Raw genomic sequence first — 21,180 nt, 5'->3', positions numbered from 1 at the left:
CCGACAGATATGTGCAGAGTCTGCCGGAGGGAGACCGCAGACTACACGCACATCTTGTGGGACTGCATTAAATATCCAGAAGACGCTAACTCAAGAACACTCCCACCGCGGCTCGAGGCAGCCGCGAAGAGCTACGACCGAGACGATCAGCTCTGGGCCATCCAGCAGGTCCTCGAGGCGCTCGAAAGGCACGGACCCAGCGAGCCGGCAACGGCGAACGGAGACCTGCGCCGAGTAAAGGCACCTTCGAGGATGACGTAGGCCCTCGTCGGGGCGCGCGAGCGCCCAACTGCAGGCATAAATAAAGTTTCTCCAATCCAATCGGAAATCCAGTTTACCTCACCGTGGGGTCATTCCCATTGCTCTCCGTGCCTTGTCTCATGGTGGGGTCATTGCCCCCTGCTCGCCCTACAGGTGCACCAACACAGCTACTTGGCAAACCTGCTTTTACTTTTGAATAAATCCAATCGACTCTATGTTCTCCAGCTATCAAAACGTGTATTCCTTGCCTCTGTTAAACCGAGCTCCCAGCAAGTGGTGACACAGGACATTTATGTTTTTTTTTTTTTTTCTGACGCTAGCCATGGACGATGCTGTTCCTACTCATGCTGACAGAGACGACGCCATGATTACGTCTCCTGTCATCGCCACACAGCTTCAGCTGCCCAGCTTTTGGCCCAAGAATCCCCGTGTTTGGTTTATGCAAGTTGAGGCCCGTTTTCAACTCTGGCGCTTGTACAGATGGGTGTTTGTGGTCGCCGACGTCAGCTTTGCCATGCAGGGAGCGTACTTCCTCAGCCATTTCAACCTAGATGCGAGCCTTCGTCATCGACGCCTAAAAAATAACAGCACATTCCTTGATGTACTTGGCCTGCAGTCCAACCTCACCTCATCTGGCATCCGTAAGTTTCAGCTGGTCTCAACATACAACAAGACACTTGCTGAGTACCTGCAACTCGCAAAGCTCCAAAACGATGTGCTGCCCGTGAAGCACAAGGTGACACATCGTATCACCACCACTGGCCCACCTGTCGCCGCCCGGCCATGGAGGCTCGCTAGACGGAGGTTGGAAGTTGCCTGCCGTGAGTTCGCACACTTGCTTCAGCTCGGCATTATTTTTCCTTCCTCCAGCAATTGGTCTTCACCCCTCCATCTGATTCCAAAGCAGGACAGTGGAGACTGGCAGCCTTATGGTGGTTATCGAGCTTTGAATGCCGTCACTGCTCTAGATCAATATCCCCTTCCCCACATACATGACTTCGACGCCCATCTTGCGGGAACCAAAATATACAGCAAGATCGATTTGCTGAGTCTGTACCACCAAATTCCTGTCGAACCCAGCAACCCTCTGAAGACAGGAATCGCTCGCATTTGGCCTGTTTTGGTTTGTCCGTATGCCTTACGGTTTGAAGAATGCGGTGCAAACTTTTTAAAGGTTCACGGATGAGGTTACACGCAGACTCCCATTCATTTTCATCTACCTTGATGACATTCTCATTGCAAGTCGCACAGACGAAAAGCACAAAGAGCACCCTCGCCTTCTATTGAGTGACTAGATGGACACGGCCTGTTCCTAAAGCCCCAGAAATGCATTTTTGGAGTTGAAGCCCTGGATTTTCTCGGCCATCGTATTTCACTGTAAGGCATCAAGCCACTGGAATCACGGGTGCAGGTAATCAAGGACTTCCCTTCAACAACCTCCTTCCGAAAGTTGCACGAGTTTCTGGGGCTCATAACTTCTCACAGGCACTTCATGCCATCCTGTGCGCAAGGTTATCAGCTGCTTGCCAACCTGCTGCGTCGTGACTAAAAATAAATAAATAAATAAATAAAATAAATAAAAACGCCTACCTTTCACTAGTCCTTAGAGCTCAAACATTCCTTCCAGGAAGCCATAACGTGGTTGGTGACCGCAATGTTGCTGATTCATCCGTTGCCCGATGTGCCAACTCGCCTTATGGTAGATACGCCGACCTTGGCAGTGAGTGCAGTACTGCAGCAGCATGACGGCACAGACTGGAGGCCGCTAGCCTTCTCAAAGTGCCTCAAACCTACAGAAGCTTGCTACAGCATCTGCAAGCGGGAAATGTTGGCCATCTTTTGCGCTGTCAAGCATTTATGTTTTTTTTTTCTCGAAGGCTGTAGCTTGTACATTCTGACTGACCACAAGCTGTTAACCTTCATTTTCAAGAACAACAGTTCCTCCTACTCAGAATGTGAGCTTCAGCAACATTCCTTTATCTCAGAATTTTCTAGAAACATCCGCTATATCTTTGGGATCGAAAATCAGGCAGCTGACTCACTGTTCTGGATAAGCGCTATGCTTGCTGGCCCTGTGAATTTCCAAGCTCTAGCCTTCGCCCAGCAAAACGACCCCGAGCTGTGCCAATTGTGGGAAAAGGGCCCGTTGCTCCAGCTTGTAGAGGTGCTGCTTCCCTACACAACAGCATTGTTCACGTTCGACACATCGCAGGCAGCTGCTCACCCGTTCTTGCCACATCAGTTTTGGCGGCCAATATTCAATTAACTGCACGGGCTAAGCCATCCCGGCATCACGGAGATATAGAGGCTTATCACAGACCACTTTGTCTGGCCAGGGATCAACAAATATGCTCAAAGCTGGGCAAGAAGCTGCCAAGCGTGTGAAGTTGTGACAGTGTGAAAGTGACCCGGCACACAAGTTCAGTAGTGCAGCTATTTCAACCACCAGAAAACTGTTTCGATCACGTCCATTTAGACTTGGTGGGGCCTCTTCCGTCATGCCTAGATTTCAAGTGCCTCCTCACGTGTGTCAAGCGGTACTGTAGGTGGTCTGAGGTGACGGCTTTACAAGACATCACGGCCGAAACAGTGGCGGAACTATTTGTTGTTTACGTGAGTGTCACAGTCCGGTTGCCTTTTGCCCATGACTACTGATAAAAGCCGGCAATTTCAAAGCTAACTTTTTTTCTGTCCTAACGAGACTGCTCGGCATGCGCCTATAACACCATGGCTTACCACTCGGAGAGCAAGGGCATGGTCGAGCGTCTCCACCGACAACTGAAGGCGTCGTCGACTGCCACACTCGAAAGACAGCACTTGGTGGAAAAGCTACCCTAGTATTACTGGGGCTGTGAACAACAATCAAGGATGACCTTGTAGTCAGCGCAGAGGAGATGCTCTATGGGTCAGCAATCTGCGTTCCATGCATTTTTTGGCGCCCAGCAAGGCACTCCGCCAACGGCCGTGCTACATTTGTGGCTCGACCAGCTTCAACTCACAACCCCACGTATCGCCTGTGGGCAGCCTATGTTTAGTTTCCCGACAATGGACACAACCACAGACGTCTTTCCACGACAGGACTCTATCAAGCCACCATTGACTCCTTCCTATGAAGGCCCCTTTCATGTGGTTTTGCGTTCAGAGAAAACCTTGAACATTGGTGTTCGGGGCAAAGAAGAGACAGTGTTGTGGGACCACGTAAAACCAGCCTATCTTGAACATTAACTATTCATTCTTTCCGCCATTCACACCTAAGCCTCTGGCATTCTAAAGGGGAGCCCTTGTAGCGACCGTCTATCACTTCGTTGTCCCCGCTCCTTGGAAATCCAGTTTGCCTCGCCATGGGGGTCGTTGCCCTTTACTCACCCGGCGGGGTGCCACCACAACCACTCGGTAAACCTGCTTTTACTTTTGAATAAAGCCACTCGACTCTACGTTCTCAAGTTGTCAAAATGTGTATTTCTTGCCCTCCGCTAAACCCAGCTCCCTACAAATATAATTGATAGGCAGCTTTGTTGAGCATATTTCACTGGCTTTGTGATATGCCTCTATATTATTACTGCTTCTTGGTATCAAATAGACAGTAATCTACAAAGTGTTTGTTAGCACATGCAGCATACGGTCTTTGTGATGTCAAGCCTGGAGAAATGAATAAATATGGCTCTTTATTATTGGGGGCATTGTGGTGTCTAAGTCAATGATGCTGTTATATTTTTTTACTGTCTTATATACAGGGGATCATTTTCAAGTTTTATGGAATTTTTAAATATAGGCTGTTGCAGACATAATTCTAGTCCTTGAGCGGAATTAGTCGGAGAGGTGTACATTACTTGCACGAGAAATCAAAACATATTCAACAAATCGACAAAATTTCACTAATTAGCTTATTAATTGGTTACCTTGCTGCACATATTGCAATTTCAGAATTGTAGCCAGTGAGTTTACCAAGCGCCTACACTTAGAATTAATTTCCAGGATAAGGCTAGTTTCTATATATGTGCCATTTAAAATCTCCACTGCAATGCACTGTTGTTTACTTTGTTTACTTACTTTTTAACAATATGCTTTTATGCATTGAAGCATAAAAGTAACTGGAATGCCCACATATTTTGTCTCATTTTGGGAAATAATATCTCTAAACTGGTGTTGTCATCCTGTGAGTTCATTTCAAGTGGATACATCTCATAGGCTCAGTGCCTATGATTTGTAAATTGCAATATGTGCTGTATAGTAACCAATTCAGAAGTCAGTCAGTGAATTTTTTGTAATTAGTTGAATATGTGTTTCGATTTCTTGTGCTAGTATTGTCTGACTAAATAATCCAGTTCAAGAACAAGGATTATACTATCTACCACAGGCAATTTTTAAAAATATGTAAAACTTGAAAATTATCTGCCCTTGTAACATACAAATAATACATAAGCCAACAAACACTGACACCAAGGATAACATATGGGAAATTACTTCTGCTTAATAAATGAAATAAGAAAACGATAAATCAATGCCACAACCTGCGAAGGTTGTGGGATCGTTCCCCACCTGCGGCAAGTTGTTTTTTCATCCACTCTTCACTTCCATTAATTTATAGTTTCTTTATTTCATTTATTAAGCACACATAATTTCCCCTATGTTATCCTTGGTGTCAGTGTTCGTTGGCTTCTTATAATATGACTAATAAAAATCTGGCCCCTAGGTTAACCCCCTTTCTTCTCGTTCATACAAAGAATACAGTACGAAAAAAACGAAAACCATATGCAGTGGATACACCACCCTTTTTTCTGCAGGAAATTCAGTTGGTTTGCGTGTCCAGCCAACATGCTATGAGGTGAAGTCAAAGGGCGAACCAAAATATTACGGTGATGGGACTCAAATTCAAAAAGTTTTTCTCGGTGATAACGCAAATTACTTTGATTAAAATTTCCGTGGCAAAAGGTGTTGTGCTTTTCAGTTTTATCTGCTTTTCTGCATGTTTTTCAATGAACCACCTTAGTGTGTTACCAACATCTAAACATGCCAAATAGCATTTTTGACAAATTCAGGCTTTTATTTTAGAGCCTGTGTGCAGCACATTGGCAAAAATAAAATTTTAAAAGATAGTGCGTTTTAGGGATAGCTCTATAAAAAGAATTCCAGGTTTATTTCCATTACAGTTTTTTGTGAAAAATTTCTCAAGAATGCTATTATTTGCATATTTTTACCTTAGTGTTAAGAGTTAAAGTACATAATGTGACAGTCTTATAATGAAAGCACAAAGTTCAGACAACATAAACAAAAGTTTTAAATATTGCGCGAAAATTAGATTTTTGGCAAATTTTTGTTTCGCACCTGGTTTTCCACTATTAATGAAACTGAATGGCCCTCACGGGTGCTAAAAAAATGTTTCCGCTAAAAATATTTCGAGAAAATACTATGCAAGTAATGCTTATATACGTCATTTCTTTGTAATTTTTTTGAAAGAAATGTATTTTGCTTGAGTGCCACGTTGGGATAGTTGGTGTGGAATGACTCTTATAGTAACCTCACAAGGTAGGTGTTCGACAAATATGCCAGCAAGCGACGAAACAGTGCTGACAAGACAGGTGGGGCGCTTTAACCATCATACTTTCTTTATTGGAAGGTTCGAGGGGGTACATGTGTGCTCGAGCTTTTGTTCAAAAATATCTCATGATTATGAGAAATCTCCCAATGGCTGGTGTCTAAGGACTGTTGCACGGTTCTATGACGTCATAGGTGGGATATAACAGGGAGGGCCTCAAAAAGTGCAGCGGAGAACAAGCAATATTTTATACAAAATTGTGCGCCTCCTGCTGTATGCAGTGTAACGATAAGCATACGCAATGGAAACATTTCAATCACATTGACAACAGTGGCTCCATCGGTGTGTTTTCCATTGTCTCTCTTCCGTGTGTGCTTTTATGTGCATGCTCGTAGCAGTAATTATATGTTATAATATAGATACCAAGGTAATTAACTAATCTCTGCTCCTTATGTACCTGGCATGGCTCAGCTAGCACACAATCTGACAGTTGGCTGGAGAGCATCTCTGGTGATAATGATAGAACAGTAGTGCTGTCCTGAGACACTAATATGTTTAACGTATGTGCCAAATAAGCAGAGTTCAAACTCTAGCCTCCCTGTAATAGGTGCGTACGATTCCTGCAGGAGTGCTCTGTCTCCTGAATCCTCTCATAGTAGGCACCTGTGAATAGTAATAGGGATATATCTTATTCCATACCTGGCCAGCTCCCTAATTTTCTAGAAAGTTTATGAATTTGGGTTCATTCTGCGATTTTATGAATTTTGGAACAAATTTTATGAATGATGAACTGTGTTCGGGAAAATGTTGTAAAGCTGTTAAAAGATGGGCTGGCACAGAATTGCAAACACTGCATGCAAAAAAAGGAAATTATGGTAATACTGACGTCATCCTCTTGTAGCAGCGCAAGATTCCATATACCAGAGGGGTACTTGTTTAGAGCAAACTTATTCAAACAAGTGCCTAAAGCAGGTGGTATTGGCAACAGCAATGTTGCTGAAAGAGTCATGCAGTGGTCTAAACACAATATGGTCAGTCTCTGTGGTTTTAAGTTTGTTGCTGCTTGTATGCTGCATCTAAAGGTAAAATATTGTTAATAAAGTGTGTATATATCCAACAAAAGATAAGTGCTCAGAGCAAATTTTTTATAATTAAGCACTATACTGTGCCCCCTTTCCCTTCGTCCCACCTGTTTTGTCCGCAGGATTTTTACGAATTCTAAAGCGCACAGGTTTGCAGGAATGTTATTTGCTGCAGTGAATTCAAACATGGTAATGCTCTTTGTATCTAGGTAGCACAGAATCAAGGCAAGCTGACACATGCCCATCATCTGGGATACAATGCAGCAGCGCTTGTGTGCTTGGCTATTCAGCTCGCACTTTCATTAGATCCATCCAAGAAACTTGATGTTGGAAGGTTTCTTGACACCTTGAAGTTCAAGATGGAGAAAATTGAACCCAAACAATGCCGGTAAGCTTAGTTGTATGAGTTTGTTATGATCTGGACTGTGAGGCATGCCACAATTTGTTGAACCCAAGCATATGTAAGCTTTTAGCAACCCCCCTCCCCCCTCCTGTTTTTTTGTGAATTTTGAAGGTGAAATAGGGCATCATGCAAGTACTAGAGGAGTTACTGTGAAGCTTGTTATCTTTAAGCCCATCCACATAGTTCAGCGGGTTAGTTGGGCTTGGGTTTTCAGCTATTGTTTTCTCAGGTAGAAACAGGCAAGAAATTTTGAAGTTATGGTTCATGGTACCTAGGACCTAAAGGTCCTGGATCATGCCTATACCTTAGTGAACGAAAGTGTAGGAGCTGCCCAGGCTCGATGCCTCTGGAGGTGAGGGGCTGTGAAAAAGGGAACAGACATATAAAATCAAAACACATGTCAGAGAGAAGAGCTTAATTTCATCAAAAAAAGGTACACTTAAAGGGTAATTAGGTGGGGGCTTCAAGTAAGGAGAGAGCGAATGTTTTTGCTAAGCTGTAGTGGTTTTTAACATCTATTCACAGAAGTGCATTGTGATAGTGATTTGCTTGGAATACTTGACTACATTGAGACTGCAAAGTGTACTAGTAGCATTGAGTGCGGGTTTGTAGGAAGAAAATTGTGTGGATGACAATGAAAAGGTATTAGAAGACACTTCAAAGCAATCATTTTGTGCCTTTGTATTGCTGGCTCCCTCTCAGATTGCTTTCTTCATGTTTGACTGTGATGCACAAGCTAGGTGCTTTGACTAATCTTGTGTATGGCCTGCAGCTCAAGTAATAGTGTACTACCTGGTTATTCTGTCTTGAGTTTGAGCGACTTGTGCTTTATAGTGTGTTGGGCTCATAAAACATACCATTCTTACTTTTCATTCTGCATCTGTGTAGGCCACAGAGTGTTCAAAAAGGGCAGTGGTCTCCGATAATAAAGCTGGCTGATCAGGTCTACAAAGGCTGACCATATTTAACTGTAGCACAAAAAGATTGCACAAGTAGTAGAAGGACATGCACAAGCACTGCACTTTCAATTTGATTAAATGTATTGATGGTCCAGTTAACACTTACCTGCATTTTTCCAGTGTTGATCAGTGTTAACTGGAACATAATTGCATTTAGCTACAGAATTTGAGGACATGTGCAGTAGCAGTTCTTCGTAACAAGATTCCTCAAAACTGGTGCTTAAGCACAATATATTCCTGATAAATGGACTTCGCTTTACCGCTCAGCTTCAATTCTTGATTTGGGACATCTCCTCTAAATTGAAGAATATTAAAGTTGATTAGTGAGTTTAATTAGCTAGCATCATGCTGGTTTTTATTCTGCGAGTAATGTCTGTCTTTCAAATAACCCAGCTGATGCGACAGAATTGCAATGTCTACACAGACAAGATTTAATAACTATAATTTCCACAAAAAAAGATTGCCTCATTTTATTAAAATTCGCCAAATATATATCTCTTGTAATGAGATGTGGAAGTGGAGTGCAGGGATACGGAGGATGTTACCTCAGAGGAACCTGAATTGTGATTTTATGAATGGCTTTATTCAGGGTGTCTACCAACCGGGAAAACTGGGAAAACCGGTAATTCTCAGGGATGTTGAATAGTCTGAAAATACTCAGGGAAAACTCAGGGAATCTGTGCTTCTATCAGGGAAAATGAGCTGTAATTTTGTTGAAACGGAAAGAAAGTCCCGGTAGAGAGGAATCGTAACGAATCCTCCTTGACACCGTGTCGTCCGCTGGAGGAGCTGCCAGTGTACCGTCAATAACCGACTTTCGGACGCCTGATACCGTATTTACTCGAATCTAGGCCGATAGGTTTTTTTAAATAATCATATTCCAAACTCTAGGGTCGGCTTAGATTCAAAGATTTTAAAAAACTCGCCAGTTTTTCATTGAAACTGCTAAATATGGTGCATAGCTAGCGCCATCTAGAAAAGTCGGTGTCGGAGCCGCTACTGGCCGTGCCAGTAGCCAACCCTACACAAGCGAGGTCGCCATTTTGACCTGTGTCGTGTCGGCCATATCGGTGTGCAGTGTGGTGTTATCGCGATGGCACCAAGCAGGAGAGGCCACCACAGTGCCACTTTCAAGCGAAAAGTTGTGATAGCCGCAGAGGCATCGTCGAACCTTCAAGCCAGGCGGGACTTCGGCGTCCATGAGAAAAACGTTCGTCGTTGGAGGGGACAACAACAGCAGCTTTTTGCGCGTGTCGCAACGAGGATGGCATTTAGCGGACCAAAGAAAGGCTGTCACCACGAAGTGGAGACAGTTTTGGCCGACCTTGTTCGGACGCAGAGAGCAGCTTCCCTTCCAGCGACAACAGAAGTGCTCCAAGCAAAAGCTAGGGAACTTTCGAGGGAGCAAGGCCTAACGCCAAAGGATTTCAAAGCCAGCCAGGGCTGGCTTTTGAAATTCATGAAGCACTTCGGCTTCAGCCTCCGTCGTCGCACTTCAATCACCCAGAAGCTGCCAAGCAATTTCGAAGAAAAGCTTATAGCTTTTCAGCGCTATGTGCTGCGAATGAGAGAAGCGGCACGCTACAACCTTGGGCAAATCTGCAATGCCGACCAGACTGCTGTGTATTTTGATATGCCACTGGCATACACCGTGAATGAAAAGGGTGCCAAGGAGGTGAAGGTGCGCTCTGCGGGCTACAAGAAGCAGCGCGCAACTGTGATGCTGTACTGCACAGCTGATGGACATAAACTCCCTCCTTATATGATATTTAAAAGGAAGACACTGCCTGCTCGAGAAACTTTCCCAAAAAATGTCATTGTGCGGGCAAATGAGAACACGTGGATGACGGGTGCGATGCTGGAAGAGTGGGTTAAGATTGTGCGGCGACGGCGTCCAGGAACCCTTTTGACAAAGAACTCGCTCCTTGTTGTCAACTCTTACCGTGGGCACTTGAACGACAACGTGAAGGCTGCGCTCGCCCAAGTGAACGCGGACCTCGCTGTCATACCGGGCGGCACGACGGGCCAGTTGCAGCCACTTGATGTCTGCATCAACAAACCTTTCAAGGATCGTCTGCAGAAATATTACACGGACTGGTTGACTGACGAAGACCACATGCTAATGGCAATGGGCCGCATCAAATGTGCATCGCTATCGCAGCTAGCAGGCTGGGTAGCTACAGCGTGGGATGACATCCCAGGTACTTTGATTGTGCATGCCTTTAAAAAGTGCAGCATATCCAATGCGCTTGACGGTACCGAAGATAGTGTGCTGTTTGAAGGCGACAGTGACAAGGAACACAGCGACGCTCTAGCAGCGACGATGTTAAATGAGCTCTGCACGTTCAGATTCAATAAATGCCGTTTGCATTTTGTGAACGCTGTCCTCGCTTTTTTTGTTCGGCCTACATTCGAGGTGTTTTTTTTTTTTTTTTGGCTTCGGAATTTAGGGGGTCGCCTTAGAATCGGGGTCGGTTTAGATCGGAGTAAATATGGTAATTCGGACGGCTTCACAGCGACACCACATCCCCCATATAGTCAATGTATCACAACGTCTGAAATTCCGGACGAAAGAACCCTTCACCGACCAAGTTTTCGGACTTTTGCCGTAACTGGCGGTCCGAAACAGCATTAATCAAAGCCACCACAAATCGCCGCCATTTTGATTACCTTGTTGCCTCGAACTGGCGCTCTCGCACGCGGATCTTCTGGCAGCCGTAGCCGCCGCGGCGGCAACGCTAGGCCTAGCTGCTTCGACGTTCGCTATTAAGCTTCTTGCCATTCTGTGCCGTGTTTTTCATTGAAAGAAATCGCCGCTCTCAGCAATGGAACCCACTCCACATTTATTGTCCTTGCGATTTCTTTCGAAGCTCGGAAAGCACGACATGTTGCAGATTGCCTGCTCACAAAAGTCAGCTTCTTCCTCAGTACAGAAATGTTTCATGGAGAAGCATACGCAAAAGTATTGCGGTGGTGGTGGTGGTAACAACTTTATTGAGACTCTGCTCAGTTATGATCTGGCAGGCCCGAGTCCTAGAATGGCCCCTCACAAGGAGCGACCCTTTCGGCCCAGGCAACGAGGGCTTTTTGTACTTTTTCATCCGGCGTTCTCAGCAGCTCTTCCCACGTCTGTTGTGAGGGAGCTGGCAGGAGCGACCTGGGAGGCGGTAAGCCCTCGCACCCCCAAAGAATGTGATTTTGGGTAGCCAATGTTTGATTTGTGCAGTTTTGACATATTGGGGTTCCATTGCCCGTTGGTAATTATGGCTAGCCAATGTGGGCTGGGGAACGATTTAGTTCGGATTCGATGCAGGATCGAGGCTTGCGCTCGCGTGACGCTTGCGTTTGGAGGCGGTTAGATTCGCCTTTTTTGCTTGTAATAGTTTGTTGTTTCGTGGTATGTCGTCGGTGCCTCGTCCATGGGATCCGAGTCTGAGGGGCACATCTCCCGGTTGATTAGACCTCGGGCTACCCAGTGCGCCTCCTCATTAAAGCATATGCGTGGTAAGAAGGCCAATTGTCATCGGACACTGTATGTATTCCTTTGTATTCCTTAATATACACGCTTGCACCCGCCATCTCCTGTCACAGTATGAGCACCGATATGCCTAATTAGTGTACTGGTAGGTCTTCTGAGCTTTTTCGGATGTGCCTGCAGTGATTTGAGCCCTTAAAGGGCCCCTCTGACGATTTGAGCTGAGTTAAGTCTACGATTTTGAGCTGAGAAGCGCTGTGTATACTATGCACGCTAACGATCGTGACTGCAGAGTATTACATCGTAGCGCGCTGCGGAAAGAGCTGAAATTTCAAACCGAATGCCTCTGCCCTTCCTCTCGCGAGCTCCGGGTTCCCAGTCGGAGAGCAGACGTAATCGTACAAGTACGCCTGCATACACGTACTGCTGTGACATTGCTCGCAGTGACGCGTGACTTGGAGAATTATTCAAGGCAACATCCGTTATTTGTGTAATATGTCGCCTCTTTCGACAATTTATAGTTTACAGAAATAATAAAACATACAAACTGAATGTATGCGTGATCTTGTTCTACTTTGCATCGCTGCAAGAGAGATGGGCTTCCATTTCGTCTGCACATTCCCACGTCATGCAGTCGCGCGCGCAGGCAACGAGATTATGTTATTTTCTGCAATGCTCGAGCGTGCCGTCATGCCCTGTGATCCGCTCGTGTCTTCCTCAGTATTCACGTCGCACTGGCTTATACCACTAGTTGGGCGTTCTCGTGCGCTGCGCGAACGAGACAAACGCAACAGCTTGGGCGTAACACCTTTATTCTTTATTCAGTGAGTGCCCCGCTTTGCCAGTAAGGCGTTACAGCAGGGGGGGTTACAGACTTAAATAGAACACTTCTTCATCTATACAGCACACTTGCGTCTCTTGCAGCCGGTTCCAATCTCTGATGGTCATCACAAAGAAGGAATTGTAATAGTTGTTCTTGCACGGTACTCTTTCACTTTGTGTCGGTGATCATTTCTACTGGATATGTAATTGGGTTGATACAAGTAGTTATTATAAGCAATTCCAGTGTTACCATGAAAAATACGAAAGAAAAACTTCAACCGCAGTTTTTTTCTGCGTAAAGAAAGTGATTCCCAACCCAATTCCGTTTTCATAGCGGTACAGCTATCTGTCCGCTTGTACCGCCCTAAAACAAACCGCGCAGCTCTATTCTGAATTTTTTCAAGTTTATCTATAGACCTGGCCTGCATCGGGTCCCATACAGGGCATGCGTACTCTAAAATCGGCCTAATACAGGTGAGGTAGGCTGTGTTCTTTAAATTCTGGGGTGCCCATCTTAGGTTCCGTTGGATAAAGTTAAGAGCCCTTGCTGCTTTACCAACAACATAATCAATATTAGCATTCCATGAGCAATCATGCGATAAAACAACACCAAGATATTTGCATGCCGGTTCAGTAGCAATGACACACATATTCAGGCTGTAAGATGTCTCAATTGGTTTCTTTTTTTTGGAAACACGCATCTGCACACACTTTTTCGGGTTCAACGACATTTGCCACTTCTGGCACCACCTTGTAATACGATCCAAATCGTCCTGCAAAGAAACGCCGTCACTTGCGTCCCTAATCTGCCGATATAAAACACAATCGTCGGCAAATAAACGCATGCGCGATGAAATACCCACAGAAATATCATTAACAAAAATGAGGAATAAGAGCGGTCCAAGGACGGAGCCTTGTGGCACGCCTGACGTTACACCAACATAAGATGAACACCTCCCATTTAAAAGTACGCATTGACGCTTGTCGAACAAGTAATTGGTTATCCAAGTTAGTACATTCTGGTCAAAATTTAGAATCTGCAGTTTGACGAGGAGAAGGGAGTGCGACACGGTGTCGAAGGCCTTTCGAAAATCTAAAAAGACACAATCTGTTTGCGCACCCTCGTCAACGTTGGAAGCCAACTCATGAAAGAACTCTATAAGTTGCGTGGTACAAGAAAATCCTTTGCGAAAACCGTGCTGCTCATTTATCAGAACATTATTATCTGTAAGATGGGTCAATATGTGCTTAAATAGGATATGTTCAAAGAGTTTACATGATATTGATGATAATGAAATGGGCCGGTAATTTGTTACATCCTTTTTTGAGCCACCCTTATGAACCGGAACAACATGGGAAATTTTCCAATCATCGGGTAAAGTGCCTGTTGAAAGGGACTTAGTGTAAATTATGTAAAGGTACAGCGAAATGGGCGCAGCACATCGCTTCAGTACACGAGGAGAGATACCATCAGGACCAACTGCTTTGGATTCGTCTTGGCTTTCAAGAAGAGAACGGATACCACGAACACTCAGTTCCACCGGCGGCATCAGTGGAAACGTGCTTGGGTGCCGTTGGGAAGGAGCGTCATGCTTAGGCAAAAACACGGATTGGAAATACGTATTTAAACATGTGGCTTTAGCTTCCTCATCGACTATAACCGTATCATTAAAATTCAGTTCGCTGACTCCAACATTATCAGATCCGCACTCCTTGATATAATGCCAGAACGACTTGGGATTAGTTTTCATTTTATTATTGAGCCCTTCAAAATATCTCACTTTTGCTTTTTCGACACTTGCTTTATATTGCTCCATTAATGCTTGTAATTCTTTCGCGTGCTCACTGCTTCCAGTTTTCTTTAATTTACGGAAAACTCGTCGCCTTCTCCTGATTTCTCTCAAAATACCTGACGTCATCCATGGCTTCTTGCATTTATTAATCTTGCCTGCTTGCATCGCAGGTATATGCTTATCCACAAGGGCTAACACCTTATCCCTAAACTTAAGCCATAAATCGTTTACACCATCGGTTTCAGCAAGGCACTCAAAGACGCGCAGATAATCTTCTAGTTTTTGAGCTATGCTTGAGTAGTCACCCTTGCTGAATAGAAAAACCTTTCTAGTTGCACAACTTAAGGTTCTTCTGCTCTCTTTTTTAATGTCTGCAACAACGGCCATGTGGTCACTGATACCTGGAATAACACTGACATTATTCACCAAACTGGGGTTATTCGAGAACACGAGGTCTAGAACGTTACTATTTCGAGTTGGGCAAGTAACAAATTGAATAAGACCAAAATTGTCAATATTTTTCATTTCTATGTTTACACGGCACCCAGTGCTGCTTACACATATTCCATCACGCCATTCTAAGTCTGGCAGGTTAAAATCACCAGCAAGAATGAATGGTCTGCTTGAAACTTCCGAGATAATTTCATTCAGCGATTGAAGTGTATTGTAATCAGAGTTCGGTGGTCGGTAAAATGCACCTACGGCAAACGAAGAATTATCATCTAGGGTTACTGTGCACCAAACAGATTCGACATCACACGGGATGTCTAAGGCGGCAGATTTCAGGGAACTTCGCACAAGTAAAAATACACCGCCCCCATGGCTCGACCTATCTCTACGATACGCGACAAATTCGCTGGGAAAGACTGCGCTATCGCCGATATCACGGTTTAGCCATGATTCCGTGCCAATAACTAAGTCAGCTCTCACCGTCTCAATTAGTCCTGCCAATTCTTCCGCCTTATTCATTACACTTCTACAGTTTATTAAAACGGCGACCAGGTTGTGCAGTGTTATTTTTTTTTCAGGCAAGCATCATTTCTTTCTTTTTAGTGGGGCAACTACCTTCTTTTCGTCATCCCATACGTAAGTTTTTTCACCAAGAGTAAGCCTATCAAAATTCAGTTTAACTTTTGTTTTCTCGCCTTTGTGCGCCTTTCCGTATTCCCATAATCGCTTCCGTACTTCCCGGGTAGCCGGCGCATAATCCTGATCAACTCTGATCTCTGACCCCTTAAATTTTCTTGCATTGGACAGAATTTCTTGTTTTTCTTTATACGAAGAGAGGTTTGCAATAATTGGCCTCTTTTTTTGTTCTCGGTATTCACCAATCTGATGTGCTCTTTGTAGTGATGTAACTTCAATTTCCAGCTTATCGCCAACAATCTTTTTAATCAACTCCTCTGATTGGTCCCACGTTTCCGCCCTGTTGTCATCCACTCCGTAAAACAAAAGGTTTTGTCTCCGACCTCTGTTCTCTAGGTCAATATTCTTAACCTGCAAATCCCTGAATACTTTCTGAAGAGTCTCAAGTTCATCCTTATGTTCTGAAACTGCTCTACCAAGGTCCTGAACTTGTTCCTTAGTTGCTTCAAGGCTGCTCTTTATGTCCGCTATCATTCCTTCATGTACGGCGATCCTGGATTCAATAGTATCTAGCTTATTCAAGATTGCAGTCTGCCCCTTTTTGCAGGCTTTGCAATATTTCCATTTCGACAGGACCCGGATTAAGTTCGATATCGCCGGAAAGCAACAAAAGCAGGAACACGTACAAAAATCTGTTCAAAAATAGAAAAGACCTACTTCGAGGCGCATGCGCTCGTTTACGACAACAAGCATCAGCAAATACCAAAGTGGGAGGAGCCGGCAACGCACACAATAGTCGTTTTACACGAATAGGGTAATGCAAACCAACCTGCGTGAATAACAGGGGAATCAGCTGCATGTCAGCCAGCGTGCCGGCTCCAAATCCCATGAGGCAGAAGCGTCGCTCATCTATATAGTGTCCACTCTGGTCACGTGGGCGTCGATTTCCAGCAGCGATTGGTCGAGGGCAATCGCTCGAATTCCACCACACGCCGAGCGCTGCACTGAAGATAATGGGCCTTGAATTGTCGATGTGGCTTAACAAGTCATGGGATGTGATACCCGCCGAAGATGAAGGTACCGCTGAAGTTCGGTTTTGGCCATGACGAAATTCTGTGCTGCCGACAAGCGCACCGAGCCAGAAGGTGATTCCAAAACTTGCGAGAACCTGCGTGAATAACGGGAATCAGCTGCATGTCAGCCAGCGTGCCGGCTCCAAATCCAACCGTCAGCGGAAGTGCACTGCACAACTAAAAAGCAAGGGGCAAAAGATAAAGGCGGGCCCGTGACATATGCGTCACGCGATCCTCGAGCTCCGGTACGGGAGAACGCAGTGGAAGGATTTCACTTGCAGAGGCTAGACGGGGCAAGTGGAGAGAGTGTCTCACTTGGCAGTGGCCCTCGCCTCCTGAAATCATGGGTTCGTGGCACTGAAATATTTCTATCTCAGCTGTCAATCAACCCATTGAAAAATTCTTAAAGCAGAATGCTCCTCAGAGGGCACGTAACAACTTCCAGCGTATAACTGAAATTTGTTATGTGGCCTGGTCAGGGACCCTTTAAGGACAGTAAAAGACATGCATTCATTTTTTTCGAACGTCCCGATTTTTCTGGCGTTTTCACGGCCCCTAGGCAGTCCGAAAAATTTGACGTTGACTGTTCAACTGGCTAAGAGGATGCTTCAAATGCTCTGCAGGGCGAACGTGCTGCAGGGAAGGAGGACGAAAAGAGAAACGATCTAGGCATTGAGGAATAAATGGGAAGGAAGTTTGTCGCAGCTTCTAAATAAGTCATATTGTTTATTTTTTATTATGCTTACTCGAGAGTGGCAGCATCGAGCGACATGGTGTCAAACCCGTCTTGACATAAAACGAAGTTCTGTGTCACTCAGAGAATTTTGCAAAGGTACTCATGGAAAACCTGGAAATGTCAACTTGGTAGATACCCTGTTTATTGTAGATCATAAGTTTACTATGAAGGCCTTGGTGCACTGTTTTGACTCTGCTGGGAAATTGAAAGCTACTTGAGCAAGGCAAGGAACTGGGCTAGTTTTTATTCATATTGAACTTCGCTGAGTGACGCTAATCACGGTAAGTAACACAAATAGACACACCAGATAGGGCGAGAGAGTGGAAACTACCAACTGGTTTATTGTTGATTAACCGTGACCCTTATATGGGCTGTGGTCTATAATAACTATGTGCAGATGCCAAGGCTAACTAGACAACAAAAAGTTGTGGACAGCTTGGAAGTGGGAGGACATATTTATGAAATAGTGGATGCAATGAGTGGTTAACTATCACTAGGTGTTCGATATTTTGTTTAAGTGACATTTTTTGCCACCTATATCTTGGGTGCCATGAGAAAGATAAAAGGTGCACTCACGCATGTGTCAGCTTCTTTTCGTACCTCAGAGCCTCTTAAATTTCCCTAGTAGTCTTGTTATTAGAGTCGGTGGCAACAGCAGTTCTTTCAAATTTTGTTGTGCAGGAACACATTTTGCCGTGCACAGCAGCACAACCAGCTGTTAGCACATGTATTTATGTCATTTTAATCTTTCATTCAGGCAGCACTCTGTCTATGCGATGTATGCTTTGCGTGTGAAAATGGGGTTCTATATACTATGCCTTTTGAAAGTTTCATGAACTGACCCTGTTTGACGTTGAAGCTGTGTTCATGGTTAAGTTTTTCGTGACCTTTTTGCACATGCCTGAGAGTTTTTGCGGAACTGAGAAAAGCACCCTAATGTTATGTCTGGTCGTAATTTTCCTAAATTTGTGTGAAAAGTTGTGCACATACATTACATTGACCGGTTAGTTGGTTTTATCTACTGGTGCTTTTTTCCTTTTTTCTTTCCTTTTCATGTCCGTTAGCAGCTTTTTCCTAATCTGCGTGACCATCTTCCTGTCCTCTCTACACTTCTTTTTACTTCTGTTATTCTTGGTAGCAAGGTTTAACCTTGTGTGGTACAACCAACCTTGACTGTACATATTTGGTTATAGCGGAAACGTACATTTGGCATTCGCAGGGCTTGTTTTTATTACACCTACGGCATCCCCTTGTTGGGCTCCGTGGTGGGCGGCTGCGTTGCTGCTGAAAACGGGCAATTTTCTATGGGGAATTATTTTCCCAAACTCCCTGATCGGCCTCATAAACAAGGACACATGAAAGTATTTCAATTTCTTGGCCACCAGCGTGAAAACTTTCCAAGGTATCATGTGATACATTCTGAACAACCAGAAAAGCGCATGAGAGTTATCTTACCTTGTAGCAAAATGTCTATGTGATACTATAGGCCCAGGTTACAAAGCTACGAAGATTTTCGTAATCGACCTGCAGTGAGAGAGCCTTTCTCGTTGCATATGCAGTCTTAGCGTTGAAGGGGGGTACCATTTCTTCAACATCATCTGATGCCTCCAGCAAAGCTGTTACCACCGTGGCAGTGGCAGCTCATCAGTGACCTCCATTTGGAAGTACATGATAAGAAACAGTATGACAAGCTGCAGAACCTTGCCTCTTTTCACTTTTTCGCTTTCCATAGCATATGTCATGTATCATTGTCTAGCTTTATTATGAATATATTTACACACTTTCCAACAAATATTTTTTAGGCCTGTATACAGCTGTGTTTCATCTATATCTTCATACTCATTATTCATTTACGAATGTCAGTCTGTAACATACCCTTGGCATTCTTTGGCCACTTCTGTCCCTTGTGCCAAAAGCCCCAGTCATCATCATGCGTAACCATCCCTTTTGGGTAACTACTCTTCTGGAGTCTATTAATCTGTTTCGACAAACTGTCTGCAGTTCTGTGGTAGCATGATTTTTTAATGGCATGTTTGAGGCACACAAGGGCAATTCCTGTTTTGATTATTTTAGAGTGCCCGGAATGAAAGCATAGCAGCCCCCAGCACCTGTGGTGTTCCTGTATCCTTATTTCAAATTAATAAACTTTTTGAAAGAGCACATAAGGAACTTAAGTTCACTCATGAGCTCCCAGATGGGGGCACATTGCAGTTTCTTGATTTATAAATAAGAATGCAGGAGCACCTCATGGTGCTGGTGATACAGAACACAAGAAGAGAATGAGGAGAGAACCAACACCTGGTTATGTCTAGCAACCTTGTTGCGCGCAAAAAGTTTTGCATCCAGATCCCATGTGATTTGGGAATCTTAAGTTATGGGAAGCTTTTGCAAGTAGCTGGCTATGGCATGAACCCTGCGGCAGCGTACTTCGGCTGGCCTTTTGACTCTGTCAGTAACTTCGAGCAGGCATTCATTATGGAGTTCGGACACGCTGAGGGTCAGAATGTGGGCTTGCTTAGCTTCTTGATCATTGCAAACATGTTGCTCTTTCTCTGCATCAAGCAGTACCCTGGTAGGACTCCATCCTCGAGCTGCTCAAGTAAACCACTGAGGAATGCAATGTCTGTTGACACATTTCTTGACGAAGCAGGGGTCTTCCAAGAGCTTCTTTGGGAGCATCAGGAGCTGGTTAGCGTGCAGAAGGGGGAAACTTGCTTTTGAATCGCTGTTTATGTGGAGGTAAGTGCCATCCAATGTTCTGCCAACAACGTGTAGTACCCGGATCTTGCATGCACCATCTGGCTGGGTGCAGGTAGTACGCGAGAATCGGGAGAGAGTCAAATGACCCAAAGTCATATGAGGCAGGCAGGCAGGCAGTGCCTGAAGTTCTCAAAGAATGCATCATATAAAACTCAAATACCTGACAATGATTAATCATTCATTGCATCCACTTTTTCATAAGCGTCTCTTTCCACTTCTTGTTGTTAGCTTGGCATCTGCACATGCTCAATTGACCACAGCCAATGTAAGGGCCACGGTTCATCTACAATAAACTAGTTGGTAGTTTGTGCTCTCTCATACCGTCTGATGTGTCCATTTGTCTTACTTACCATGATTAGTGTCACTCAGCGCCGTTCAAAATTAGAGCTATTTGTAGTAATGAACAGTGGGCTTTGCACAGAGGTACCAAGGAGCTGCATAATATTCAGTAGTTGCTAGCACAAATTAATGTTCATGGATCAGTAGTTTATTGTGTGCATTTGTAGTGAAATGAGCATAAAGAAACCGATCTTCTGGCTGGTGGTTTGATAGTTACTGTTGTGTTTCAAGTGTCATTTTGATTACTTTGATTGCCTGTTTTTCCACCTTACAGTTTCTACACTGAGAAGCTCGTAATCATCAAAAAAATGCTGAACAGCTACGAGGATGCTCCACCTGAAAGGGTTGCTGCTATATTGGGCAACGAGATGACTGCAGACCGTTCAGTGCCAGCAGCGCTTTATGCATTCCTTCGTGGTACACGGCCGCTGACAGGTTGCAAGGTGACAGCATTCGATACGTAGAGCCAGCTCTAGCGCATAGACTGTACTGTAACTGAATTTTGTCTGTTTATTCTAGTCTTATGCTTTCTTTGCAAGCATAACAAGTGCTTACGCTGACATTAAATAGCCCCTAGCAAGGTTTGCAACAAGCATATCGTGTAGAATCCGTGGTGTTTCTCATCTTAACACTTTCTAGGCGGCCCACATGAATGACTGTGCTCTATGATGGTCGCACCAGTGTCTCATCCATTGCTGCTGGTGATGTTAAAGTTGTTGCTGTAAAATGTAAATACATGTATGTCGCTGTCAGCTGCAAGTATTGAGAAGACCCGCCCACACCAGCTGGCATGGCATTGTGTGCAAATGCCACAGCCATGAACGGTGACTCAACACGTAAAATGAAGACTATTGG

General features: G+C 44.5%; 1 protein-coding gene across 9 annotated transcripts in view; it reads left to right on the top strand.

The window, feature by feature from the left end:
* LOC142565818 (ADP-ribosylhydrolase ARH3-like) overlaps nucleotides 1–21,180 on the top strand; it is a 110,154-nt gene that overhangs the window by 77,143 nt on the left and 11,831 nt on the right. For all 9 annotated transcript variants that reach the window (XM_075676363.1, XM_075676362.1, XM_075676356.1 and 6 more), the window contains 2 exons: nucleotides 7,089–7,267; nucleotides 20,600–20,768. In XM_075676363.1, coding sequence (XP_075532478.1) covers nucleotides 7,089–7,267; nucleotides 20,600–20,768 — 348 coding nt within the window. The remainder of the gene's footprint in view (nucleotides 1–7,088; nucleotides 7,268–20,599; nucleotides 20,769–21,180) is intronic.

The sequence above is a fragment of the Dermacentor variabilis genome, unplaced genomic scaffold, assembly GCF_050947875.1.
Source record: "Dermacentor variabilis isolate Ectoservices unplaced genomic scaffold, ASM5094787v1 scaffold_12, whole genome shotgun sequence".
NCBI lineage: Eukaryota > Metazoa > Arthropoda > Arachnida > Ixodida > Ixodidae > Dermacentor > Dermacentor variabilis.
Note: the sequence above shows the minus strand (reverse complement) of the source record. Positions and strands in the feature narration are given on the sequence as shown.